We start from the raw sequence: 23,224 nt of genomic DNA on the forward strand, positions 1-23,224 counted from the left end.
AAGGTCGTGAGGGTTGATTCTTTTGTTCATGGTCACTCTAAAGGCACAGCTGTTTATTACATTCAGCCAAATGTCACTGTGTGGTAATGTCACATTTCAAGAGATGGAAAATTCACATAAATAAAAATAACTGTACAAGCCAACATTGTGGGGGACACATAAAACACACCTGTGGGCTAAATGAAGCCTATGCCTGCCAGTTTCTGACCTTTGTCATATGGCCAAAATAGAAAAGGAAAAGAAAATCCCAAACCACTAAATTTTGGTGGGCTTGTCTGCTGCGAACTACGAAATCACATAACTAAGTTTGCTGGAGCGGTATATTCCCCCAAATGAATATACTTTGAGTGAGGATATTTTCTTAGATTGCTTGATATATATATACAAGTGCAAAGTTTTGGTGATAAATGTAGTTGCTCAAAAGTTCTGCAAATGTGTGTGTGTGCACACACGCCATTAGGAGAGTGTTGGCTGGTTGACTGTGTCTCTCTTGTACCTTAGCTATGTTGGAAATACAAGCTGAGGTTAACATAAATGTCAGATGTCAACTATTTTCATTCAACAAATCAAAGTTAAAAATAAATTCGAGGCAATCATGGTTTTCAAGGATCTCACAATTTAGGCGGGAAAAAAAAGTAAATAAATCATTACAATACAACATGGTCAATATGGCAACAGAAATATGTACATGGTACTTTGCTATCAGATGAAGGAATGACTGGGAAGTGTATTTAAGATTTTTAAATATTTTGCAGAAAAATTTTAAAGTTAAAATATTAAAGTAGTTACCTTCAGTTACATGACTTTTCGTAGTTTGTTCCATTTTAGGGAATGACTGAAAAGAAGACAGAATTCCTTAATGATGATGGTTATATTACATACAAATTTACTTTGTTTAAAAAGCATTATTCATGTGTTCAAATTGATCTTGTACGGAAACAACTATAAAATGAATTAGTTTTTTTTTTTTTAAGATTTTATTTATTTATTTGACAGAGAGAGAGAGAGAGATCACAAGTAAGCAGAGAGACCGGCAGAGAGAGAGGGGGAAGCAGGCTCCCTGCTGAGCAGAGAGCCCGATGTAGGACCCTGGGATCATGACCTGAGCCGAAGGCAGAGGCTTTAACCCACTGAGCCACCCAGGCACCCCATGAATTAGATTTTTAATGCCAATACAAAATTTATTAGATTTTTTTAGCCATCCCTTTCACTTAACAATTTTTTCAAAGTGCAAATCATTTTAAGTTGTCAAAATTCCTTTTTCTTCCTTCTTCCTATGTCATTCATTAATCAACCAATTCGCTCAACATTTTGATGAACATCAGTTTCTTGAAAGACAATATAAACTTTTATTTAAGAGCCTTCAGAATTATTTATGAATTAAGAAAGAGTCTAAAAAGCATTTGGAAAAATCAATACATGAGGAATCAGATTTCCCCAGAAATAAGAAATTATAAGGACAGAGCAAATGATCCACGGAAGTGGCAGAAACAGCTTTAGTTGTAATATTTGTCTTGACGCACCTAATAGTGAAACAACACTAGAAATATTGGTACAGAAATCTTTCTTTCTCACCATAACTAGCTTGAGGAGATCTGCAGCATTGCCTCTCTCCTCCTCGGTTCTGGAATCTTTAACAGTCATTTCCTGCAGCTTGTCTTCTTTCTTTAGAATATGGTTTATGTAATCCTAAATCAGCAGAATAAAATAAATCAATAAAAAATAGAAACAAGGTAGAAAGAGACACCAAAATAGTCAACATCAATTTGAAATACTACAAAAAGAGTAAGAATATGTAAGTTTGCAGTGCTCAACAAACCAGTTACTGGTTGAGCAATCTGGAAAACCTTTTCCTTAATTGTATTAATTAGCAAAGACCTGCAAAGTCCAAAGACAAAACTTTGAGGGCCACAAGATATTAGAACTCCATGAAGACTCCAGAGAGGCCCGGCTTCTAACTCTATGTTCCAGTGTACTCATCAATAAAATGTACAGATTTGGGTTAGATGGTTTCTAGAGTCCTCTCCAGGGATAGTCTTTATAATTCTATGAATTATAGTTTAGTCTTTGCCCATGGCTTTGCTTTATTATAGTTGAATCTTTGTCCATGCATTTGCTTCCAAGAGAAATATGTTTTATTTCTTCCATAAGTACCTCTTCCTTCCTTTCTTTCTTTCTTTCTTTCTTTCTTTCTTTCTTTCTTTCTTTCTTTCTTTCTTTCTTTTTAAAGATTTTATTTATTTGACAGAGAGAGACACAGTGAGAGAGGGAACACAATCAGGGGGAGTGGGAGAGGGAGAAGCAGGCTTCCCGCTGAGCAGGGATCCCGATGCAGGGCTCGATGTGGGGCTCAATCCCAGGATCCTGGGATCATGACCTGAGCCAAAGGCAGATGCCACCCAGGAGCCCATAAGTACTTGTGTTCATAAATAAATGGTCCCTTGCTCTATGCAAGGTGTTAGGTATATAACCATGAGCAAAACACATATGATCTCACTCTGAGACGGTTAACAAAGTAGACAGTGAGATGTTACAGATGTAGTTTATACAACTGACTATATATTTACAAATTCTTAGACCATTTCCAAAAACCAACAGTACTTTTCTTCCACAGACAAGTATCAGATTAATAAACAGCTCTACCTTTTTCCAGAGGTCATTAAACCAGTTTCTCATACAATAAGAAAGCAGACGGACTCTATATGGCAATCACATGTAGAACTTATTTATCTTTTCAATGTCTCAGGGCCTCAATACTTCCTATACCTTATGGGAACGAATATTTTCTACCTCTTAACCTCCTACCCTCTGGAAAATTGACATTCATGTGTTGCATTAGATAAATACTGGGAGAATTACATAATTTCAGGTTCCTCAGGAAACCAAGAGGAATAATTGCCCTGTTCCTGATTCTTCTTGGTCAAGTTACCTGACTTCCATTACCTTAAGGGAAATCTGCAACTTCAATTTCACTTCATCCTTTATGACCTCGTGCTGGATGAACTGGCGCATCTGTAGCACCTTGGGACTCTTGAGTATAGGGGCTGGGGCACTTACTAGATGTTTGGACCCAACGTCAAGGCCCTTCCAAATGTGAGTGCCAAATGGAGGTCCAGGAGTTTTTTTCTGTTAACAAAACAAAGCAAAACAACCAACCAAAAAAAAAAAAAGTCTTAATATTAATTTTTTTAATTTATTTGTTTTTACCGAGCCCTTATTTATGTAGATACTATGGTAAGAACCATTTGTTAGGGAACACAATAGTAAAAAAACAAAAAATCCCTGCTCCCCCAAAGTTTCTCGAATATAAGGAAAATTGGTAGCAGAACTGGGCAAGCTTTCCTTTTTATATGTGTTATAAGGAATCTGGATATTTTAAAATCCTGCAGCACTATGTCCCACTGGATAGCCTTTAGGGGAGTAGTAAGCAATGTGGTATCATGGAAATATAGCTTAGCTTATGCCTAATGTATGTGGGTATTGCTTACTACCCACAAGTAGCCTAAGACATTTGGAATAAGCAGTTTTTAACTTCCTGTTTTCATGTTCATTTTGACCTAGGGAGATTGAGAGAGTAATCATCCCATAGATTTGGGTAATTTTTGAGCTCACTCTAGATTAAGCATGCCCCCAGAGTCACCTGGGCATGAATGTCTACCTCAGAGCAAATTCACATCTTTATGTTATTCTTATAATTGATTTTCAGGGGTAGTGTGTTTGGATGCCCTATGTCTGGTAGGGTCTCTGATGTGCTTCATTGTAAGCTGCTATTCAGTGTCTGATGCCTGGTCACTGATAACCATTTGGAGGTTCACCTGGGCAGAGCCACTGCTACTGGGCAGAGAAGGTTAGAGCTATAGGAATATAGCTATGGGAATATAGGAATATATATGAGTGTCCTTCATTAATCTTAGATGTGGCATGTTATTGGTCACGAAGCACTACTTTCAGCTTGGATTAGCCTTAGTGAGCCATTTGGTGTGGCCTTTTTATTTTTCCGGAAGTAGAGAGCCAATGTGACTTGTCCCGAATCCCACATTAATAATTGGAAGACTCGGGACTCCAATCAGATCATCTTCATTCACCATATTGGTTACTGTCAATTAAAATATAGGACTAAGAGGTCTTCGTTATCTTTTAAAAAATTTATTTATTTACTTGAGAGGGGAGAGAGAGAGAGAGAGAGAGAGAGAGCAAGCATGAGGTAGGGGAGGGACAGAGGGAGAGGGAGAAGCAGGCTTTGCACTGAGCAGGACCCTGGGATCATTACCTGAGACAAAGGCAGACTCTTAACTGAGTCACCAAGGTGCCCCAAGGTCTTGGTTATCTTAAGTGCTCATTACCTGCGCCCTTGCTCTTACCAGATTGTTTGGGGAAGGAAAATTCATTATACATCAAAAACATTATCCTCCCCACCTATCACTAGTATGTCTCTCTGATCATTTTATCAATGTGCTCCTTGATTTAATAATTTAACATCTGACAATATGCTGAACATGTTACACAAATTGCCTACAAAATGAAATGTCAAATCTTGCACGATGCAGGACCTCATGTTTCTTGCTCAAGATGTTTTCTTCCAGTCTTTAAAAAGACTTTAGGTGGGGATTCTCTAATCTGACATAATTACAGCGTTTACTTTCTAACACTGTAGTTGCAAATCCTTTGTAAAATCCTTCACGTTATTCTTACATGCTTCAGTCTGTGCATTAGTAAATTAGGGGATAAAGTGAGTGTGAAAGATCTAAATTGTGTGTTAAAACTAACAGATAAGGAATAAGAGAAGGAAATATTTCTGTATTGCCCAATATCAATAATTCCATGATAGAAGAGGTAGAACATGCATTACTCAGAGTGGATATTTTCATACTATAGGAAGATGCATGAGCCTGCAATGCAGGCTAAAAGAAATAAAACTGAGATTTAGCTAGACAGGTATATTTCTCTAAAATCTACAAATGTTAGAGTCTTCAGATACAAATCTCCTGAGCCCAATAACAATTTTCAATAGAATGAAAATATGTCACTGTATAAGAGAAGACTCAACACTCCAAAAATTGATGGATGTATGTACAAGTGTACTGACTTTCCAGAAGAAAAAAATTATACCTCAACGGAGGGGAATGTCTCCCATGACCTTGACTGGAGATTAGGAGGAACAATTGTATCTAATTCTTTCTTCATTAGCCATGGTGATGCTTCATGAAAAGGGCGAAGGACAGTGATGCTCAGGGTACCTGGGTCAAAGAGAGTTATCAGAGGATCATGTCTCTGTCAAATAGATTCTGAGAAATTCAGTAGGTTTTCACAAGTTCAACAAATACTTTTTAAAAAAGATTTATTTGAGAGAGAGAGAGTGTGTGCAAGTGGGAGAAGGGGCAGAGAGGATCTCCAGCAGACTCCCCACTGAGTGTAGAACCCCATACAGGGCTCTATCTCATGACCCATGAGATCATGACATGAGAAGAAACCAAGAGTCTGACACTTAACAATTGACTGAGCTAACCAGGCCCCCTTGATAAACACTTTTTGATAAGCAAGACACAGTGATTGTACTTAAGAACCTTATGATCTAAACAAGAAAATTGAGGCTTTTAGCCACTGTAACACTTAGAGATTGGTTTTAGATCACCTGGAATTATTAACTGATACCTTATTATCCTTCAAAAATCACATCCAAGTCTGGTTGGTTCACTTGAGCTCATCCACTGACCTACCTTGGATAATTTGTCTCTGAGAAATCCTGTTCTGGGCTATAGAAAAAACCAGCTTTTCTACCCAGATCTACTCTGTGAATGAATCCCTCTGGCAGTCAGAGAGACTGATCATGTTAGGCCATGATTTAAACATTTCTTTGACTTCCCACTGCATGTGGAATAAAACCAAGTCCTCAGAATTTTCTCATCCTGCCTCAACTCACACCATTCCTCCTTCTATGCTTTAGCTACTTTGGCCTTTTCCTCCTTGTTTTCTGTGGCTTTTTGTTTTCTGCTTTGTATTGTCTCTTCCAAGAAAGCTCTCCCTCCTGTTTTAATCAATAGCTACTTATCCACCAGTTCTTAACTCCAGTGTCTTCAGGGAAGATTTCTAGACTACATTACGTTCCTGCTCTCACAGAAACATATTCCTTTCCTTCAAAGACCTTATCCTAATTGACAATCATATAATCACAGTTATCGTATGTTATATAATCAATGCCTATGTCTCTTGTTAAACTCTAAGCTCTATGAAGGCAGTATCCACGCTGCTTTAGCTCACTACTCTATTCCTTTTGCTCATTTTCAACTCTACTTGCCAGTGTGTTTGGCACATTGTAGATTATCAAGCAGATGCTAGTTAAATAAATAACAAAGCCATTTGCAATAAATGCTCATATAGTTCTACACATGCACTGCACCAGTCAGAACTCTTCACTCTCCACATTCACAGATGTAAATGTACACTGATACACTAAAAGATATACTAAGTGTGCAGAGATGCAGGTATATTCATAAATAAGTGTAAAACTATATCCCACCAACCGGAGAAAAGATTAAAATGGACCATACATAAACCTAGACATAAAACATTGGTTTCATACACAAATGACATCCAAGTTTATATCTATGTTTAAATATACATATGATATACACTGATAATTCTTTCTTTTTTTTTTAAGATTTTTTAAAGTAATATCTACACCCAGTGTGGGGCTTAAATTCACAATCCAAAGACCAAGAGTTGTGTGCTCCACCAACTGAGCCAGCCAGGTGCCCCTCTGGTGATTCTTTCTTAATGTATTATGTGTCTCTAATCTTTAACCACACACTGATTTCTTTAAAATTGATGAGAATAATATAAATACACAATGAATATAACATCCTATATTTCAGGTTGGCTTTCTAAGTCACACATCAAATATATTTTTTTCTTATTATATTAAATTCATCAAAGCAATACCTTCAAAATGACAAAAAAAAGTGAACTTATGAGTAATATCTCACTTAACATCTACTGAAGACAAAAGGAACATATAAATAGAATCATAGCTAAATACCTAATATATCTAGAGACAGATTCAAATTTGCTTACAGGTAGAAGAGGGACTCATACGCTGCTAACATAGGTTGACGCTCAGATAAAACTTGGAATGAACATAATTAACTGTAGATACAGGTTGACATTGCCAAGTGGCAAGTAGTGTTGAAGAATGAGCAAAAGGAAGAAAGTAGAGTTGACACAGGGGGTACTGGATGAATAGGCTGGGAGCTGGTAAGGGGACACAACAACTTCCAGACATTCTGGGTTTCTTACCTGGCTGTTCCTGGACTGGCTCCTGGAGAACGACAGTAGATGATTCTCCATATGCCACGGATAGGTATTCTTCTATGTCACTGTCACGAAGAAGTTCCACTCCTGATCCATCAGCATAAATGACAAAAAACCTATTTGAAACAATAAAATCAAAACACGTGAAATATTAGTTCAAGTGCTGCTTACACTTGGAATTTAAAATAAAAATCAGGGGTGCTTGGGTGGCTCAGTGGGTTAAGTGTCTGCCTTCAGTTCAGGTCATGACCTCAGCGTCCTGGGATAGAGCCCCGACCCGAGTTGGGCTCCCTGCTGAATGGGGAATCTCCTCCTCCCTCTCCCTCTGCCTCCTCCCTGCTTGTGCTCTCTCTATCTCGCTCTCAAATAAGAAAATAAAATCTGTAAAAAAAATAGAAGTCATAGTATTATTTTTATCATATTACCTGGGCACGTGTTCACCATAGATTAGGAGATGATTCTTATGAAGGTGAGTAGATGATAAATTATCATAGCCTTCAGCTTTTTCACTTAAATCCTCCTCCACATTGTTTTTGGGTGCCATAGTTGATATGCTACCATCAGCCATAACCTAAGGACCAAAGTATATAGGCAACTAAAAGAAAAGAAATGGCATGAAGCTTATGTTTCCCATTTGAGAAAGCATGTCATCTTTTGGTAGATTCGGAGAATCAGGGATATTTACCTCCAAGGTAATATGCACTAAGTACAGTTGGCATTAATGAAAGTGGAAACCCAGTGGCACATCTCTACTCACAAGCCATACCTAGACTGTGACTGCAAACTGGAAGACAGACTGGAATATACCCAGAGGAAGGTGACAAGGATGGCAGGGGACTTAGAATCTTCTCTTTTGAGCATTAGGTCAAGGAACTAGGGATTTAAACATTGAGGGAAGACTACTTATGTGATAGCTGTCTTGAAATATTAAGGAAGTAATAGTGTGGAGAAGTTTATATTCTGTGATTGCAAGTGCAGAATCAGGATTCATGGTACTAAATCTTTAGTAACAGCATCAGATTTAATAGCTGCATGAAAGGTAGTATCAGCATGAGAAGAAATGTTCTAGCCATTACTACTATTTAGATATGACATGGGTCTCTCCAGGAAGGAGTGTGGTTCAGGCTCAAAGACCACTGATGTGAACACCCAAGAAGAGCATTCATGCCTAGAAGAATGCTTGGCCTGAATGTCCCATGTGCTTAAACCCAGAGGGTTTAGGGCTTTAGCATTCAATTTCAGTTCATTATAAATGGAAACTTGTTAGCAGCCTGAACTCATGCTGGGAAGAGTCACATTTATTGAACACCAAAAAACCAAGCAGGATCGGGGCTAATTTGCATGCCAAACCAAAGTTAGGGGCTCTGTGTTATGGTTCCAAACCTGAAAAACAAGTTCACCACTTATTAGCTGATACACAAATTCTACTGTTGGGTGAGGAGTGAAAACAAGGAGAAATACCTAGAGCAGGGGTTGGCAAACCATTTTTGGTCAAGGGCCTGGGAATAAATATTTTAGGATTTGTAGGCCACACAGTTTCTGTCGCAACTGCTCATCATACCATTGTGTGCAAAAGCAGGCAAAGAGAAATGAGCATGCCTGTGTTCCAGTAAGACTGTATCATGACATTGAGATTTGAATTTCCTGTAATTTTTATGTGTCATGAAATATTTTTCCAACCATTTAAAAATATAAAAGCCATTTTTAGCTCATGGGCCTACATAAAGAGGTGGCCATGGTGTGCCAGCGTTTGGCCTGGATGTAAGAGAACAGTTGTGGTGTTGAAGGACAGAGAAATAGAAGATAGAGTTCTACCATCCAGCAGCTAAACAGTGCTCCCGCCTCCCCATCTTCAACCCTACTAGAACCCACACCAATTAATATTTCTCACCATGGACTCTTTGCCTAGTCAAGCAAAACTGTTCTCACTTTAACCTGGATACAGACTAGTCTTATATCATTTTTTTTTGGTTTGACATTATTTTTAAATGTTTAGTAATGTTTTTTCCCTTCCATTCTAATTCTTTATTTGGCCTTAACATTTATACCATCCCAACTGTTTGACTTTCTATCTCCTTGGAAGTACACTTGAGAAGCAAAGATTGTTGACATTCATTATTGCTTATGCAAAGTACTGACGATAAGTGGGTAACTAATCCCAAAGCAGCTATGCTGTAAAGCTTCATGGAAGCTCTCTGGGGTGAAATATCTACCAAAAAAAAAAAAAAATCCAGCCCCTTTCTCCATATTTATGATGCCCTTTACCTGAAAGGTATTTCCCTCAGGATCCAGGACCTCACAGATAACCTCTGATGTGTGCTTCATGATGTACCTGCTAGCTCTTAGCTGCTCACGTTTTTGGAAAGGATGGTATATATCACTGCTTAATTCATGGCAATATATAGCTGAGCAATCCCTATCAATGTGGAGGCAGCCTGTGTTTGGAGGTAACACCTGGAAGGGTAACAGAAAGAGAGAAATTATTTAAAATGTCTCATTCAATGTAAGGGATTCGGAAATTGTTTTCAGGAAAAAAATTAGACAAAGACCTCAGCCATAAACTATTTTTTTTTCCAGGAAACATTATCCAAGAGAGTTAAAAATATTATCCAAGAGAGGACATTAACTTTGGGAAGGGCTCCCTAAAAGAGGCAAAATTAATAATTAGGTTGCAATTCCTTTCATGTCCTCACTCATAATTTATCTTGCATTTTAATATCTTTTCCAAGTAATTGTCTTGTGCCTTATGTCAGATATTTAATATAAAATAATAAAAATATATTTTAACTGAAGTGAACACAGTAGCCGTAATTAAAAATGTTTGGAATCCTTCATGTTCTTGGGTGAAAAGTATCTCGAACAGTCAGAAGCTATGGGACAAACCCTTTTAAGAACTCTTATTTGTCCCCATTCCTCTGGTGCCTGACACAGTCTTTAAGTATTAGCTTTCATGTAACGACTTCTGGTTCAGATAGACTCATTTTTTGAGACATAATTCACATACCATAAAGTGTACATTCAGTGGGTTTTACTATGTTCAAAAACATATGCAAATGTTATTGCTCATTTCAGAACACTTTCATCATCCCCAAAAGAAACCAGCTCATGATCCCATGAGCTGTCACTCTGCCTCATTCCTGCCTCTAGCTTCTGGCAATCCGTGATCACCTATCTCTATGGATTTGAATATTCTAGACATTTCATACAGACGGAAGCACACAATACAAGGCCTTTTGTGTCTGGCTTCTTTCATTTAGCATAATATTTTCAAGATTCATCCATGTTGTAGTATGTATCAATACTTCATTCTTTTTCATGGGTGCATAATATTCCATTGTATAGCTATATCAGATTTTGTTTCTTTCTGAGTTGATGGACATATGTGTTATTTTCACAATCTTGTTATTATTACCAATGTTATCAACATCTGTATACAAATTTTGGGGTGGATGTATAAATTAATTTCCCTTGGATGTCTACTTAGGTGTGGAATTGCTAGGTCATATGATAACTATTTTTAACTTTTTGAGGAACTGCCAAACTGTCTTCCAAAGCAACTGCAGCATTATACATTCTTATCAGTAATGTATGAGGGTTCCAATTTCTCTACATCCTTACTAACACTTATTACTGTCTGTCTTTTTCATTCTAGTCATTTTAGTGGGTGGGAAGTAGTATCTCATAGTTTAATTTGCAGTTCCCTAATAATTAATGATGCTGAACATCTTGTCATGTGCTTATTTGTCATTTATATAACTTCTTTGGGAAAATGTTTATTCAAATCCTTGCCATTTAAAAATTGCATTATTAGTCTTCATTGTTGAGTTGTAGTCATTCTTTATATAGTCTGGATACTAGATTATTATTATTTGTATGATTTACAAATAATATCTTCCGTTCTGTTGGTTGTCTTTTCACTTTCTGTGTGGTATCCTTTAGAGTACAAACTTCTCATTTTGTTTGTGCTTTTGCTGTCATCTAAGAAACTGCTGCCAGATTCAAGGACATGAAGATTTGCACTATCTTTTCTTCTAAGAGGTTTGTTGTTTGAGCTTTTACAACTAAGTCCTTGGTACTTTTTGAGTTCATTTCTGTGTATAGTGTGAGGTACAGGTCAACTTTATTAACGAGTTGTTGAAAGACTATTCTTTTCCCCATTGAATTAGCATGGCATGTTTATAAAGAATTTATTGACCACAAATTGATAATAAATGACTACTTAGCTCTATTCTAATGGTCTATATGCCTATATTTATTCTAGTAGCACACTGTATTAATTACTGTAGCTTTGTAGTAAGTTTTGAAATGAGGAAGTGTGAGTCATCTAACTTTGTTCTTCTTCGAGATTGTTTTGGCTATTTGGAGTATTTCCAATTTACATAAGAATTTTGGTATCAGCTTGTCAATTTTTGCAAAACAGGTGGCTGGGATGTTAATAAAGAATGTAAGTACTTCCATCTTAATAATATTAAATTTTCCATAAACTTAATATGTGATGTTTTTTGTTTATTAGGTCTTTAATTTTTCAGCGATATTTTGTAATTTTCAGTGTATAAGTCTTACTAAATTTATTTCTAATTATTTTATTCTTTTTTAAATCCACATCACCTGTTTCACCCATACCCCACTCACCTCTCCTCTAGTAATCATCAGTTTATTCTCTATGGTTAGGAGTCTGTTTCTTGGCTTATCACTCTCTTTTTTTCCTTTCTGCATTTGTCTCTTAAATTCCACATATGAGGGGCGCCCGGGTGGCTCAGCAGATTAAAGCCTCTGCCTTTGACTCAGGGTCCTGGGATGGAGCCCTGCTTTGGGCTCTCTGCTCAGCAGGGGGCCTGCTTCCTCCTCTCTCTCTGCCTGCCTCTCTGTCTACTTGTGATCTCTATATGTCAAATAAATAAATAAATAAAAATCTTAAAAAAATATTCCACATATGAGTGAAATCCTATGGTATTTGTCTTTCTCTGATTTATTTCACTTAGCATTATAATTCTACTCTCTAGATCCACCCATGTAGCTGCAGATGGCAAGATTTCCTTCTTTTTTATGGCTGAGCAATGTTCCATTATATATGTAATGGAATATATATATATATGTGTGTGTGTGTGTGTGTGTGTATGGATAAAGAAGATGGAATATATATATTCATCTATTAATGGACACGAGCTGTTTCCATAATTTGACTACTATAAATAATGCTCAATAAACATAGGGTGTATATATCCTCCTTCCAAATTAGTGGTTTTCTATTCTTTGGGTAAATACCCAGTAGTGCCATTACTGGATCATAAGAGTTCTATTTTTAACGTTTTGAGAAAGCTCCATACTGTTTTCCACAGTGGCTTCACCAGTTCAAACTTCCACCAACAGTGCAAAGGGTTCCTTTTTCTTTGCATCCTTGCCACACTTTTTGCTTCTTGTATTGCTGATTTTAGCCATTCTGACAAGTGTGAGGTGGTATATCATTGTAGTTTTGATTTGTATTTCTATGATTACTAGTGATGTTGAACACCTTTTCTTGTCTGTATATCCTCTTTGGAAAAATCTCTGTTCATGTCTTCTGCCCATTTTTAAACTGGATCATTTATTTTGTGTGTGTGTTCTGTAAGTTCTTTATATATTTTGGATACTAACTCTTTATCAGATATATCATTTCCAAATATCTTCTCCCATTCAATAGGTTTTCCTTTAGCTTTTTTGTTGTTTCCTTCACTGTGCAGAAGGAATTTTGATGTTGTCCTAACAGTTTATTTTTGCTTTTGTTGACCTTGCTCCATAAAACATATCTAAAAAAATATAGCTACAACCAGTGCCAGAGAAATTACTGCCTATGCCCTCTTCTAGAATTTTTATGGTTTCAGGTCTCATATTTAAGTCTTTAAGCCATTTTAAGTTTATTTTTGTGTATAATATAAGAAAGTGGTTGAGTTTAACAGAATTGTTTTCTTAATCTCAATTTTAGATCACTTTTTGTTAATGTAGAAAAATATAATTGGCTTTTGTATATTGATCTTACATCTTGCAAACTTGCTGAACTTTTTTTTCCAATTTATTTATTTTCAGAAAAACAGTATTCATTATTTTTTCACCACACCCAGTGCTCCATGCAAGCCGTGCCCTCTATAATACCCACCACCTGGCACCCCTAAACCTCCCACCCCCCCGCCACTTCAAACCCCTCAGATTGTTTTTCAGAGTCCATAGTCTCTCATGGTTCACCTCCCCTTCCAATTTACCCAAATTCCCTTCTCCTCTCTAACGCCCCTTGTCCTCCATGCTATTGGATATGCTCCACAAATAAGTGAAACCATATGATAATTGACTCTCTCTGCTTGACTTATTTCACTCAGCATAATCTCTTCCAGTCCTGTCCATGTTGCTACAAAAGTTGGGTATTCATCCTTTCTTATGGAGGCATAATACTCCATAGTGTATATGGACCACATCTTCCTTATCCATTCATCCGTTGAAGGGCATCTTGGCTCTTTCCATAGTTTGGCGACCGTGGCCATTGCTGCTATAAACATTGGGGTACAGATGGCCCTTCTTTTCACGACATCTGTGTCTTTGGGGTAAATATCCAGGAGTGCAATTACAGGGTCATAGGGAAGCTCTATTTTTAATTTCTTGAGGAATCTCCACACTGTTCTCCAAAGATGCTGCACCAACCTGCATTCCCACCAACAGTGTAAGAGGGTTCCCCTTTCTCCACATCCTCTCCAGCACATGTTGTTTCCTGTTTTGTTAATTTTGGCCATTCTAACTGGTGTAAGGTGATATCTCAATGTGGTTTTAATTTGAATCTCCCTGAGGGCTAATGATGATAAACATTTTTTCATGTGTCTGATAGCCATTTGTTTGTCTTGATTGGAGAAGTGTCTGTTCATATCTTCTGCCCATTTTTTGATGTGTTTGCCTGTTTCGTGTGTGTTGAGTTTGAGGAGTTCATTATAGATCCTGGATATTAACCTTTTGTCTGTACTCTCATTTGCAAATATCTTCTCCCATTCCGTGGGTTGCCTCTTTGTTTTTTTGACTGTTTCCTTTGCTGTGCAGAAGCTTTTGATTTTGATGAAGTCCCAAAAGTTTATTTTCGCTTTTGTTTCCTTTGCCTTTGGAGACGTATCTTGAAAGAAGTTGCTGTGGCTGATATCAAAGAGATTACTGCCTATGTTCTCCTGTAGGATTCTGATGGATTCCTGTCTCACGTTGAGGTCTTTTATCCATTTTGAGTTGATCTTTGTGTACGGTGTAAGAGAATGGTCGAGTTTCATTCTTCTACATATAGCTGTCCAGTTTTCCCAGCACCATTTATTGAAGAGACTGTCTTTTTTTCCACTGTATATTTTTTCCTGTTTTGTCGAAGATTAATTGACCATAGAGTAGAGGGTCCATATCTGGGCTCTCTACTCTATTCCACTGGTCTATGTGTCTGTTTTTATGCCAGTACCATGCTGTCTTGGTGATCACAGCTTTGTAATAAAGCTTGAAATCAGGTAACGTGATGCCGAACTTTTTTATTTGTTATAATTGTGTGTGTGTGTACATTGTGTCTTTGGTAGATTTCATTTCTTAGGATTTTCTAGATATGCTTTTTTTTTCAATTTATTTATTTTCAGTAAAACAGTATTCATTATTTTTTCACCACACCCAGTGCTTTTATACCATCTATAAAAAGAGAGATAGTTTTACATTTTTCCTTTCCAATCTGCTTGCACATTATTTATTCTTATTGTCTGATTGCCCTGGTTAGAGCCTTCAGTACAATGCTGAGTTGGAAGGATGAGAGCAAACATTCATGTGCTGTGACTGATTTTTAGACAGAAAGCTTTTAGCTTTTTAACAAATAGCAATAAGCCTGCTATTTGTTAGCTGTGGTTTTTTTGTTTTGTAGATGCCCTTTATGAGGTTGAAGAAGTTTCCTTCTGTTCCTAGTGCACTGAGGTTTTTTTTTTTTTTTTTTTAATCGTGAAAGGGTGCTGAATTCTGTCAAATGATTATTCTGAGGCTTAGGTAGATGATCATGTGGTTTTAGTCTTTTATTTTTTCATATGATATATTATATTGATTGATTTTTGCATCTTGAACCAACCTTGAATTCTTGGGATAAATCCCACTTGGTGACAATGTATAATCCTTTTTACATGTTGCTGGATTCTATTGGCTAGCACCTTCTTGAGGATTTTTATCTACCTTCAATAAAAGATACTGGTCTGGAGTGTTCTTGTTATGACTTTGTCTGGTTTTGTTATCAGGGTAATTGGGAAGTGTTCCCTCCTCTTCTATATATTGGAAAAGTTTGTGAAAATTCTTCAGTATTAATGCCTCCATAAATGTTTGGTAGAATTTACTAGTGAGGTTATGTGGCCCTGGGCTTTTCTGTGTACTAAGTTTTAAAATTACCAATTCAAACTTTTACTTCTTAGAGGTCTATTTTGAGCTTTCAGTTCTTCTTGACTCAGATTTGAAAGTTTGTACCTTTCCAGAAATTTATATATTTCACCTATGGTATCTAATCTGTTGACATACATAGTATTTCCTTATAATTCTTTTCATTTCTGTAAAAATGAAAAAGATTTGTAAAAATGTTTTATCTTTCACTCTTAATTCTAATAATTTGGGTCTCCCCCCCAAAGAAACAACTTCTGGTTTCATTGACTCTCTCTATGGTTTTCTATTCTGTCTTTTATTTATTTCTATTATAATCTATTATTTACTTCTTTATGTTTGCTTTTATTTTAGTTTGCCAAAAAGTTGATTTGGACAATATTTTCAGTTTTCTAGTTGTCTTTATGTAGTAGTGTATTTTCTGGAGTCCTTACTCCATCACTTTGGAAGTATCTCATACTGACTATCCACCATTGCCTAGGCCCAGAAAACCCTGTTGGATCTTGGCTAATTCTGAGACTTCTTTGTGGTTCCAGGTACATCTTACAGTAGGTAATGTGTTTGGTTAAATTTGCAACTTTCCTGGGCTCCAAAAGTCTTCATCATAATGGACCCAAACTGTCAGATTTGACTCTATAACTTATTGAAATTTGCTCTGGACAGAAAAAGATGTCCTATAACATCCACTGTTAAGGCATATACCATAGACCGGTGAAGTAGAAATATTGAAATGACAAAAGTAAACCTGATAAACAGGATGTGCCTTTCTTTCTAGGATGTTAACCTGAAGAAACATCTATGCTGAAGCCTAGAGACTCAACGTGGCAAATACAGATCCACATTTTCTGCTAGTGGTTGTTTTTGATTAACCCGATAGCAGTTAGATAATAGAATTCTCATGATTTTAGATTCTCATATTTTACATTCACAGTTCAAAGTTTACTATAAAATTTGCCTCTTCCAACTGATTTCATATACTGGGTAGAGGATATAGCCACCTTCCATTATTATAAGGTGTTTGTTCATGGTATTGCTAACTAAGACAAGGACTCTTGAAGTCCTTCTTCAAAGCATTCTTATAAATGCTTATTACATTTCTGTATCTTCCCCAAAGGAACCACTAGGGCTGGATCATAGTGGTATAGAAGAACAGTCTGACTACTCTCTTTCAGAAGCTTGTTCAAGCATATATACACACACACATACATAGTCTCCAGAAAGACAATAGGTCTTCTGGTCTAGGGAAATTGGTTTCAGTTCCTAGAATGAGGGACAGAGGAAGGTTTCCCATGGGGGATAACAGACCCATTATTTGTCATCTTGTTTTCCTGAAATCCTCTAGCTGGGTGGATGGTCCCACCCCTATTTGTGCACGTTATAGTCATAGAGGATAACAACTGTTATACATGCCTCCTATTTGATGTCTTGGTTAATCATTTCAGTGCTGCTAAGGTACAATGGTGGACTATACCAAGCTCAACCTCCTTTATTATTATTATTATTATATTGTCTAAAATCCGGCCTCCTTCTTTATATTGCCCATTGTTCTCATGCTGGTGAGTGATGAGTGATGAGCAACTAACAGGGGGTGGGCAGAGGATTTTTTGAATGCCATTTTTCAGTGCTATACAACTGCAGAACTATAATAGGTATTGGTAAATTTATTTGGAGTTTTTTTTTTTTTTCCATTTGGGAACTTAGGTCTGTGTGTTTCTCAGCCAAGAATGGTCAACCTTCCAATCCATTCTTGGGCTGTGTTTCGGGAGAGTGGGAAAACCTGGAAGGAACAAGTGGCTACACAATAATGGTGGATACTGAATATCTGTAAGTTGGATCTCTTTTCTGTTTATGTCTCTTTCTCCATTGGCAACTGTCATTGGTTCTAAAATTCCATTGCCCTCATAGCTGTAACCATTTGAGTTTGGTACTATGATAAAAATAAGGCAAAAACTGGCCTCATCACAGAATCTTAGGGGATTCTCATGACATCTGGCAGCACACATGGTACCAGAATACGGATGCTGCCAATCTGCTGAAGAAAATGGACCTTCTGAGTATTGAAGAAGGATTGCACCCCTTAGCCAACTGCCACATACCACAATGATGTCTCACCTTCAGCACCTGCCTTGCCCCATGACAATCTACACTGGAAGAAGAGGGAGTAGGGTATCATCATTTGGAGAGATGGGAGGCATAAACCAATTTTAGCAGCTTTCACAGTAACGCTTGACACTGAGGTCTTAGTAGTCATCTTCTGGTTTTGTGCTCAGTATTCTCTGACATTGTATGTGACATCCTGGCCCTTGTGTCTCTTCTCCAGCAAGTGGAAAGACGAGGGCAAATCCTTCCAAGGCTTCCAAGAGACTGCAGGCTGACACTAGGTGGTTGTGATTAATAGGAACATGTAGGAAGGTATAGGAGTTGCTAAGAGCTCTCCTCACTGAGCCTTCAAGAACAAAGCTTTGCAAGCTGTTCTCCTAGGACCCACAGATCATATGTTCCTCCCATCCTATGGGGACTCTAGGTAAAGTGACAATGGACTGGAGATGGGAAGGATGGGAGAGTGTGAATAAGGACAGAGGTGGTAGGTGAAGCTGGTCAGGTAGGCACAGGACAGATCACATGAGTGTTTCTAACAGTGCCTGCCACCTACCACATAAAAGATCCCCAACAAATACATTTTAAAACCTTGATCTGAAAATACCAAAGCATTGTAAGACAAGCAGGACAGTGGTTTTCTGCAATGGGTTGTAAAAAGAAGATGAAAAATAAAAGGAGATTGAGAAGTGTGTTCTAAGTACATGAGACAGAGGGAACAACAGCTGTATGTGGCAGGAATATTCACTAGAGGAGTGAGTTTTCTTATTCAAATGGACACTTCTCTTTGGCACTCTTCATTTCTCCCTAGACCCACCTGGTATGTTCCCTGTGGCTTTGCAATAATAGACGTCCCATCCCCAAAGGTGGCAGAGCAGCTACTGTCCTCGCAGTTGGTGATGATAGTGGCGTAGTGTGAGTTTTCTATCCGCATGCACTTCACCTGCCTGGTGACAGTTTGAGGACTCTCAGCTGCAAGCAAATGCAAGGTAAACAGATCTCAAAGGATGCACACATTGGGAAACACGCCTGCCTGCTGAGTTCGCTCCTGTCTCCTGGCCACCTGGGCTAGAAGCTGAGACCATGTGCTGAAAACTTACTTCACAGGGCTGGTGTATGGCCTCCTCACTGTCAATGCAGAGGAATTCTTCCAGAATAACTCTTGCTTCTTTAATTTAATGTGCTGTTTTGTTCTATTTTTATTTTGCATAATTGAAAACACCCAGAAAAGCATAAAAAACAAATTATTTATATACTCGCCAATCAAAATTTACACTTGTTAATATTTTGCCATATCTGTTTCAACATTCTTAATATGTATATAAGAGAAAAATTGCAGGTAAGCTGAGGTTCACTTTTCTCCTTATCCCTGGGTTTATCTCCTTCTCTTGAAGTCTACTTTTATCCTTTCTATAAATATATGTATCAAAATCATATATAATCTTATGTGGTTTTAAATATGCATACATTGTGTAACACTGTATGTATCATTCTACACCTACATTTTCTACTTGACATTGCTTTGAGACCTTCAGCCATTGTGATATGTAGTTGTGTAGGCATATGTGTGCGTGTGTGTACTTCATTCCTTTTAAGTACTATATAGTATTCTTTTGTAAGAATATACTGCATTTTATTTTTCTATTCTGCTGTTGGTGGACATTTATTTCCCAGCATTTTGATATCATATTTGGTACTGCAAGGAGCACCCTGAACCTGTTTCCTTGTACAAATGAGTAAGAGTGTTGTTAAGAGTGTCTTTCTAGGGACGCCTGGGTGGCTCAGTTGGTTAAGCAGCTGCCTTCGGCTCAGGTCGTGATCCTGGTGTCCTGGGATCGAGTCCCGCATCGGGCTCCTTGCTCCTGCCGAGCAAGGAGCCTGCTTCTCCCTCTGCCTCTGCCTGCCATTCTGTCTGCCTGTGCTCGCTCTCTCTCCCTCTCTCTCTCTGATAAATAAATAAAATCTTAAAAAAAAAAAGTGTCTTTCTACATGTACCCAGAAGTGGAGTTAGTGCATCATATCATATGCCCATTTCAAAGTTACAGATATTTTAAAATTGCTCTCTCCAGTGGTTCTTTTAATTCTCACTCTAACAGGTGGAATAAGAAGTTTGTTCTTTCCCACTGGCTTGCCAGTTTTGTTGCACTTAATTTGGCAAAGAAGCATTTAATGCATTAAGCAAATAAGCCCTGGAATTAAAGGAAAGGGAGTCAGGGAATAATTTGCCTTTAAAAATCTTGTTTAAATTTAGGTTAGGAAAGGCGTTATGCTTTTAGAGTCTCTGCCCAGGTTCCTATTAATTAGACCTGCAGCTTTGTTCTTCTCTCATGCTGTCTCTGATAATGAGAGGCATGTTCAGAATGGAAGGAGGGCCTTATGGAGATCACCTTTATGCAAATCAGATTCCGTAAGGATCAACAGAAAAAGGTCTGAGAGTTAATGCCCCAGGCAACAGAGTCGTGATTATTAACTTTTAGTTGCCACCAATCCAAACTATATTTTAGCAGTGAAAATGGAAAAAGTTACTATTACTATCCATCAGCCAACCAGAGTTACCACTCCCACAACCGCTGAGGATTAAAAAAAAAAAAGTAGCAAAAGAGCCATAGAGCCCCTGCTCTAGACTGCACATGTGTTCTTTGGTTGGCAGAGTTCTTCAAAAAATTATTTTTCTTATGTGTGGGTTAAAAAAGAGTAGTGAGCTTTGTACTCATCTTATTCTAAAGACACATATTGTCCCAAGCTTGAAAAATAAAACTTACATATTTTATTATCTTCTGGAGGAGTAATATGATCTTCATAAACTTGATAAAAGGTTGTGATTCGGGTACCATCAGCATGATCCACTATCCGAGTACCATCTTTTCTTTCCACAATGACCACTCTGTCTTCTCGAGTTGTCATGACCTGAACATACAAAGGCAGAGCATGATCATTTGGTTAGATGGTTAATCCCAAGTCCATTTATTTTTATACCTCATTGAATACCATCAAACTCCTGGTTATCCATTTGTAAGCTTAAGTTTGATGTCCTCTATTTGGTCAAAGCTTTGCAACAATCCTGGAAGGCAGGTAATGCTGTCCCCATGTTGTAGATGAGGGAATGTATGCTTAGAGAAGTTAAGGAATTTGCTCACTGTCACTCAGCAAACACCAGGGCTGGTGTTGCACTGAGGCCATTGGACTTGAAAATTGATGCTCCTTCCACTGTTGTATATTGAAAAAAGTTAACATCAGGACTGGCCTAGCCCCGGTCTGTCTGGGAAAATGACCCTAGGTCCTGCCTCCTTGAAAATTACAGGTTTAAAGTGAGCATGGTGCATGGGGGCTCCCTGGCCTGCTATGCCAATCTCAATCTAATGCCATCAGAACAGAATGTGAAGATTGGTGGGGAACAGAGGCTGTGGTTTCTCTGTGTCAAGCTGATCCACACACTAACGGGCTCTTGTCTGCTGCTGTTGGTCGTGCCCCAGGTGGGCTCGAAGAGTAAAAGAAGCTGCACCTGTGAGGGTGCCACATTGATCTTGCTGCATTTGCTGTCTTTTGTCCTTCCCTAAAGCAGAGCAAATGCAGATGCAGATTAAAGCCTGGTTGTTCTGTTAGCTTGATTGTCCACAGTAACCTATAATCTTTTCTATTCCAGTGGAAAGGATTATTGTGGAGGATGGATAGAAGGTCTGAGAAGGAAAATAGCTGTTATCATCCAAGGCAGGAAGTTGAAGGATGGTTACCTGGTCAACACAGTTTGTCCCAGGTCTGTTCCAACGTGGAGTGCTACCAGACTTGGGACACTGGGGCAGAGCATACCAGCTCCTGAGCCCCTGCCAGTTGGCTGAGGCTTTGTCGGTCTGTGCCACAGCTCAGCTTCTCCCTCTGCCTATTTATGTGTCCATCCCCTTCCTTGCATAGGTGCTGTCCAGCTGGCAATAACAGTATATTGCAAACTATGTAGCACATGTTTCAACCATCAAGTATTTTCTAACTTGTACTGTCTTAACTGTAAGGGACACAGTATTTCACTGAAGAGTCCAGATGGATAGGAGAGTAGGTTTGTTAGCTGTGTTTTGACTCAAATTTCTGGGGTCACTGGAAGCAGGTGATAATTGCTTTACCTCTTTACAGTAGGCAGAAATCACTATATTTGAGAGAAAGGCATGCTGTCATTATTTTATGTTCTTAACATTGGCACTCTCAGCTAATGCATTTAATGAGAAATACCACTGAAGAATATAGTGGTTGAGAGTATGAGCTCTGGAGTAAAGCTGCCTGAATTCAAATCCTAACTTTGCCAATGGCTGGATGACCTAGGCAAGTGGCTTCACTTCTCTGTGCTCTAGTTTCCTCATCTGCAAAATGAAGGCAACACTAGCCATCTGCTTCAGGCATATTATGTGGATTAAATGAAATAATGTCGGTAAAGGGATTGATATTTAGTCAGTCATCAAGTCAGCAAGAGTTAATGCTACCTTTTTATCCAGTAAAAATATTCACACACTGTTATTTAGAATTATTCAAACATTTCATAGCACCACATAACACTGACACTTTCTGATCACGGTACGGTGGGAAAATCATTATTCTCTGTGGTGGTAAGCATAGAGTAGCAAGGATATTTACTGAACACCTGATAATGTTGGATCTGGCATTAATCTTAGCAGCTATTTCAGGTAATCACTATTATCTCCATTTGTAAGTAAGGAGAATTGGATTAGAAGCTTGTCCAAAGTCACACAGCCAGTAGGGAGTGTGGCTGGGGTTCAAACCCAGATCTGTGTCACCACAAAGGCAGTGCCTATGCCTCTAATTTAGTGATACTTCATGTCATGTGTCATGAAAAAAAAAATCCATTTTCAATTTTGTTTCATACAACCATGTGATTTCTTGGCCCTTAGGTCCCTGGTGGCTAGGCACACGGGATCTGGATTGCAACCTTGGGGTCCACGTTCTGACTCTACTACTTGCTGTGTGCTTTTGGGGAAATTATGTAACCTTATGTTTTTGCCTCATCTGTAAAATGTAAACACTAGTCTTTTGTGAGAATAAAAGGAGAACAGGGCTTGGCAAACAGCGAGCGTTCAGTTAAGTATTCTTATTACTGTTGTTTTTATTATTCTGTTATATGTTTGATGTTCAACAAATGCTTGGATCCAGGCTCTTGGGCATTTGTTCATGCTTCTGTAATGGTGACAGGTAATAATTAGGGAAACTGAGAGTTATTAAGAAATATTAATCACAGGGACGCCTGGGTGGCTCAGTTGGTTAAGCAGCTGCCTTCGGCTCAGGTCATGATCCCAGAGTCCTGGGATCGAGCCCCTCATCGGGCTCCTTGCTCAGCAGGGAGCCTGCTTCTCCCTCTGCCTCTGCCTGCCTCTCTGTCTGCCTGTGCTCGCTTGCTCTCTCTCCCTCTGTCTCTGACAAATAAATAAATAAA

At 38.2% G+C, this 23,224-nt stretch overlaps 1 protein-coding gene across 1 annotated transcript in view; it reads right to left on the bottom strand.

Annotated features, from left to right (window-relative positions):
• SPAG17 (sperm associated antigen 17) overlaps nucleotides 1–23,224 on the bottom strand; it is a 241,725-nt gene that overhangs the window by 43,592 nt on the left and 174,909 nt on the right. Inside the window, exons 31-39 of the mRNA XM_044239012.1 lie at nucleotides 20,556–20,700; nucleotides 18,611–18,765; nucleotides 9,574–9,762; nucleotides 7,734–7,879; nucleotides 7,294–7,424; nucleotides 5,110–5,237; nucleotides 2,944–3,126; nucleotides 1,576–1,689; nucleotides 790–835 (exon numbers count right to left, since the gene is read on the bottom strand). Of these exons, the coding sequence (XP_044094947.1) occupies nucleotides 790–835; nucleotides 1,576–1,689; nucleotides 2,944–3,126; nucleotides 5,110–5,237; nucleotides 7,294–7,424; nucleotides 7,734–7,879; nucleotides 9,574–9,762; nucleotides 18,611–18,765; nucleotides 20,556–20,700 (1,237 nt within the window). The remainder of the gene's footprint in view (nucleotides 1–789; nucleotides 836–1,575; nucleotides 1,690–2,943; nucleotides 3,127–5,109; nucleotides 5,238–7,293; nucleotides 7,425–7,733; nucleotides 7,880–9,573; nucleotides 9,763–18,610; nucleotides 18,766–20,555; nucleotides 20,701–23,224) is intronic.

This window comes from Neovison vison, chromosome 2 (genome assembly GCF_020171115.1).
Source record: "Neovison vison isolate M4711 chromosome 2, ASM_NN_V1, whole genome shotgun sequence".
Lineage (NCBI taxonomy): Eukaryota > Metazoa > Chordata > Mammalia > Carnivora > Mustelidae > Neogale > Neogale vison.